At 44.9% G+C, this 5708-nt stretch overlaps 1 protein-coding gene across 1 annotated transcript; it reads left to right on the top strand.

The window, feature by feature from the left end:
- The first annotated feature begins 1076 nt into the window (after positions 1-1076).
- Positions 1077-4459, top strand: LOC100191848 (Ras protein RIC1). Its single transcript, NM_001137272.2, has 8 exons — positions 1077-1375; positions 1898-1970; positions 2857-2904; positions 3018-3065; positions 3151-3222; positions 3317-3472; positions 3565-3668; positions 3927-4459. Exons 1-8 carry the CDS (start codon positions 1362-1364, stop codon positions 4021-4023), a joined length of 612 nt encoding a protein of 203 aa, NP_001130744.1. The 5' UTR covers positions 1077-1361; the 3' UTR covers positions 4024-4459.
- Positions 4460-5708: the final 1249 nt, after the last annotated feature.

Below are 5708 nucleotides of genomic sequence, written 5' to 3'. Positions count from 1 at the left end.
AGCTCCCACCTTTGGCGAGTTCATGCACATTATTCCCCACAACTTGTTGAGCGATGAACGTATGTGAGCTCACTCTTGCTGTCTCACACCCCCCACAGGTCAAGAACAGGTACCACAGGATAAGGCGCATGGAGGATGTTGTGATGAGTTCGTGAGAGGTCTAGGTCGTCGTCTCCCAGTCAACTTTGGGTTGCTGGACCGTTGTCTTCTTATAATGTAATTATTTATTTATTTTGTATAGAACTCCTATTATGTAGTAAAGATGTGACATTCGATCCTGTGCCATGATTCATCATATGTGTGAGACTTGGTCCCAGCATACCTGGTGATTATGTTCGCGCCCGGGTCTTGGTGCCCCTGAAACCCGGGTGTGACATCGCTGCCCCCACAGCGGCCACCTCTACCAGCGTCGTCCGACTCGGCGACGGTGGCGGCCATCCATGTCTGCTAGGCCCGCCACCCCTTCCCTCCCCTTCTCTATCTTCCTTCCCCTGCTGGATCTAACCTCGGGCTCCACCCACGAATCCAAACCCTAGCGTGGACAGATTCGTCTCTTGGTGTGTGGGGAATATGAGGAGGGAGCGTTGATGGGAGGAGGGGGGAGCACGGGAGATTGACGGGGGTGGTGGGGCGGGGCGCGGGGGTCACGGAGCAGGGGCATAGCGGGGGTGGGGGGAGGGTTGGAGCCGAAGGAAGGAGGGGTAGGATGTCGGCGCGGGGGCGATGATGGCGGGGCGTCGGCGGATAATTTCCTAGGATTGCGCTAGGGAATCACCGCGCCAATGGTATGCCGTGCACGAGGATGTCGGGGGCGGGCAGAACAGCGCAGGTGTGGACGCCTACATTAGGTATTTAAATAGTATTAGAGATTACTATGGGAGCGACCAAGGATGTCCTGTCCCTCTACGCCGTGAACCATCTGTGCGCCGTGGCCCAACTTTTCTCCACGTCCGCTGGAGCGGAGGCCCAGGCAAGCGACAAACTGTCCAACCCTAAACAACTGGGCCCGTTTGTAGCGGAGACAAAGCAACCACCACCTCCGGAGACGCGGGTGGCGTGGCCTTCGTGGTTCGTGGCGTTGCTGTCCTGGCCGGCTGGACCGGGCTGGCAGGCAAAGGTAGGATGGCCGACGGCGCACGCAGACGCTACGGAGACGTGCCCCACTCGACAACCCAGTCTTCCCCTATTCCTCCTTTCCTCTCTTTTCATTTCCCATCTCTCTCTGCGCCGTCCCGTGCTCCCTCCGCTAGTTCTCCCAATTCCTTCCCCACCTCCTCGGTCGTCGCTTCCCCCAGAGAGCAGGAGCCGCCTCGTCCCTGCCGGTCCCGACCCCGACCCCCATCCCGTCCGCGTCCAACGCCATGAATCCCGAGTAGTAAGTTCCCTATCCCTCCTCGCTTCCGATTGGGTCGGTGATGGGCTCGTCGAATCTAGAGCGTGGTTGGGAAGTTCGGCGGAACGGCCGATCTTTCCGCCGGCCGCCCAGTCGGGTCGTTCGGTCGCCGATTCGGCCCCGATCGTGAGCTTTTAGAGGGTCTCCCTTGTTCCTTTGCTTGGTAGTTGCTGCGCTCTTAGTCCAGTGTTTGGAGTCTTAGTTTTGTTGGTCCCCATGCCGGAAATAGCATATTGTTGGACGCGCCGTCACCGGTAGCCTAGGAATGACCTAGATCCGTGCCTTTGATTCGTTCGGTCGCGTTGCTCCCGCGTAGCCTTTTTTGCTCGGGGCTTTCGGAGCCACTACTATTTTGTTTTACTCTTTGATTTTGTCGTGGATGTGTTCACCAAGTTTGTTGTAGGGTGTGTTGGCTTGTGCCTTGTGGGCAGGAACCGAGATGATATCATGAGATATAGATGCTTGTGTTATGATACCTAACGACGTTCTCTTGTTATTGTGCAGCGACTACCTCTTCAAGCTGCTCCTCATCGGGGACTCCGGTGTTGGGAAGTCTTGCCTGCTGCTGAGGTTTGCGGTGAGGATCCCGACCTTCCCTTTCACCACATATGAGAAGACACGGTCTTCTTTAACTTTGAATGCATTCTCCATTACCACACCGGGAGGAAAATGTCCATATACCTAAGAAGTGTTTTTTTTTTTGTTTAGTTTTGATGCATCTCCTACTAGGGTAGATGGAATGCTGTTCTTCAAGGCATGGTGTTAGAGTGGTGTATGACTCACACTTATGTCAAATGGCTTTTGACATGATATAGACATTGTTACCATAACTTATTGTGAATGACCCCTTGGCATGCATTTTGCAGTCCCGTTCCTGGCTGAATAGTTTACTTATATAGACAAAATGTTGCTTTGGTCCAGTATCAAATATTGACCTGTCAAGTGTAGATTTCTGATCAACTTTGGAAAAATAGTCAAGTTTCAAATTCTTATCTCAATTACATTATTTTGTCGAGTCGAACTTTGAAGTAGGAATTTTTTTTTCTCGAACACGCAGGAGAGCTGTGTATCATTAAATTAAGAAAGGAAAGAGGGTCCAAAAATAGATCAATTACAAATATAAGAAAAAGAAAAAAGGACACCCTATGGCGTGTCGGGTGTGTGTAGGTGGTGGCCTTTTTAGGTGTTCCTTCATGGATGTTTCATGTATTCCAAGTAGGAAAAATTATAGTATGCAGAATCTAGCAGGTGCTAATAGATTTTTGCTTGAGTTGACATACTCTCAAATTTCAATTATGTCCCATCGTACCATAAGAGCATTCTGATACAGTACCACCATTTATGGAATGGTGTTTAGAAACAGCTGTATTCCTGATTTTCTCTTGGGCATCATCCCTCCTAATAAGTGCTTGTTATGATCATCTGTTTTATTGTGAGCATCTTTCTTATCATTTACTTTACAGGATGATTCATATCTGGAGAGCTATATCAGTACTATTGGAGTTGATTTTGTAAGTTGGTTTCTTGATGAGATAAAACAAAGCTGAATCCCTCTGTAGTTTGGCATTGCTTGCATGCCTTGCTAGTTACTCATGTATGCCCTTTTTTGCTCCCTGTCTGCTAGAAAATCCGCACCGTTGAGCAAGATGGGAAGACAATAAAGCTACAGATTGTAAGTAATCAACTGTAGTGAAGGTTACATTTCCTAACAGTTAGAAGCTTTGACACTTATGTTTCTCCACATTCTTCTGATTTAGTGGGATACTGCTGGCCAAGAACGCTTTAGGACCATCACAAGCAGCTACTACCGTGGAGCTCATGGCATTATTGTGAGCTTTCTTTTTCTTATTTCGTTTTTTTCCTATCTGCTATTATCTCATCTTTGTTAATCTGAGTCTTGTTTAAACTTTTGTATTTCTATAGGTTGTGTATGATGTAACTGACCAGGAGAGCTTTAACAATGTCAAGCAGTGGCTGAATGAAATTGATAGGTATGCCAGTGAAAATGTGAACAAGCTTTTGGTGGGGAACAAGTGTGACCTGGCTGAGAACAGAGTAGTTTCTTACGAGGCTGGCAAGGTAATATTTCTCTGCATTAATTACTTTTACTGGACATGCTTCTTTCAACCGGGATGATAGTTAAATTGGCTGCATGTTGCTTGTCATCATAGGCCCTTGCTGATGACATCGGAATACCATTCCTTGAGACTAGTGCCAAGGATGCAACAAATGTGGAGAAGGCATTCATGACCATGGCAGGGGAGATAAAGAACAGGTAACTAGATCATTTGTGTTGTAGACTTTTTTGTGGCAGCATTTTCTCATTCCTTTTGGAGTCATCAAGTATAGTATGTCAACATATGGAGGCCCTCTTTTATTGAGGGACTGAGTACAAACAAAGAACACTGTGCAACATAATATTGCATATGATTCAAAGTGAAAAATAAGCCATGAATCCCATGATCACTATGTTTGCTATTGTTTATCTGTATACGGGAGCACCTAATCATTCTTCATTCTCCTTGTTGGATAGGATGGCAAGTCAACCAGCTGCAAGTGGTGCTAGTAGGCCTGCAACTGTGCAAATGCGGGGTCAGCCTGTTTCTCAGCAAAGCAGCTGCTGCTCTTGATCGTCTGTCTAGATCACAGTAGTGTGATTGTGCAGCAAGCGAAACTTAAATTGGTTGCTCCGTGTACATTAAGCCTATTACTGTCCCAAAGAACTCGATGTTATCTATCGGATACTGGAAGTCTGTCTATCGACTGCAACGCTTAAGCAGATATGGCCTGTTTTATCTGCCTGTTCTTATTCCAGTGCTAATGTGATGTTGGATCAAATCGTTTGTCAGTTCAGCAGTACGCTAATGATGCGTGTGCGCTGGAGTCAGGAGGATATTATTTTGATGATGAGCACTCGTTAAACTGTCTATGTTGTCTCAACGTAGCAGGTACTAAGTTTAGGTAAAGAAGGGTTGTGAAACAATTAAGAATAAAACATTGAGTCTATCCATTCTAATGGAGATAAAATCTAAGGGGCTGTTTGTATATGTGTACATTTGGGTCGGGTTTAATGGGCTGTCCTGATATATCGGGCCGGGTTTGGGCTGATATATCGGGCCGGGTTTGAGCCGAGGTCACAGTCCATGAGTGAGCACGAGCATGACCCATTTAAGACAGGCACGAAATGACCCATATAGAGGTACGAAAATGCCTATATATTTATTAAAACCACACTTCATTACACACTTTTATATACTTGATGAAGAACACAAAGTTAGAGATAATGCTAGTTAGATGTTTTTTGTAGCTTTGAATTAGAGTATGTGATGTAATTTTACTTTTGTTATGAACATTAGACAATAAACTGAACTTACGAACTTTGTATAGAGCTGATTATACTCTTTTTTCTTCTAACAAAATAATTTATAAACGAGTTAGTCATTGCATTAATGTGGTAACTTTAATATAAATATTAAGTTTGCTTTTATTCAAATTTATTTGTTTTATTACTTTTTTTGAATTTAGGGATCTGATGTGAATTTTTGGTGAAAAACTGAATTTAGGGCCAAAAATTGAATTTCGGACCGTCCGAAATGAGTCGGTCACGTTTAAGCAATTACGGGCCGGGCCGGACCAGCCCAAAATTCAAACAACACGGGCCTTTTCAGGCTTGGACCGGGCCGGGCCGGACGGCCCGAATGTACACCTATAGCTGTTTGGATGCCTTCATATCAAAGCAATTAGAATTTACTTAACATAGTAGTTTATTTGGTTTGAAATTTGGCATTCCACTAGCTTCTAAAGTTTAGATATAGACCTAATCTAAATTTATACGATGAGGAATATGGAATTTGATTTTATGTATCATCCATATATGTTTCTACTCTATAATTTATAATACTCTTTTTGTCTCAAATTAAAATTCGTTTTAGTTAATTAATAGGTTCATATAATAATTAATTTATCTCTACTATATTAAAGCCCCAGTTTCAACGGTCGTTGCGCGTCATCTTTTTACAAATAACCCCACATCTATTTTAAATTAAATAACCACTCACATTTATTTCAAATTAACATGCTGCATGCCCGTCCCCTCCGCGCAACCAACCTCCACGTCTCAAACCACACCTTCGCATATAGATGGCCACTGACCGTGTCGGGCTGGGCTGTTAGCCCGTCAGACCATTTGGTTAAATCAGCGTAAAATGTTAAAAAACGATGCAAGAGGTGGGGTTCAAACACACACCCTAATGAAAGAAGAGCGCGAGAGACACTAATAATGTGTTTGGTTTGATGGTTTGGCTCATCCATCATG

The sequence above is a fragment of the Zea mays genome, chromosome 8, assembly GCF_902167145.1.
Source record: "Zea mays cultivar B73 chromosome 8, Zm-B73-REFERENCE-NAM-5.0, whole genome shotgun sequence".
NCBI classification, from domain to species: Eukaryota; Viridiplantae; Streptophyta; class Magnoliopsida; order Poales; family Poaceae; genus Zea; species Zea mays.
This window is presented reverse-complemented; position numbering and strand designations above follow the sequence as displayed.

Coding starts and splice junctions, on each gene's coding strand:
- LOC100191848 (NM_001137272.2), top strand. Junction 2,905..3,017: donor GTACTATTGGAGTTGATTTT/GTAAGTTGGTTT, acceptor CCTGTCTGCTAG/AAAATCCGCACCGTTGAGCA. Junction 3,066..3,150: donor AGACAATAAAGCTACAGATT/GTAAGTAATCAA, acceptor CTTCTGATTTAG/TGGGATACTGCTGGCCAAGA.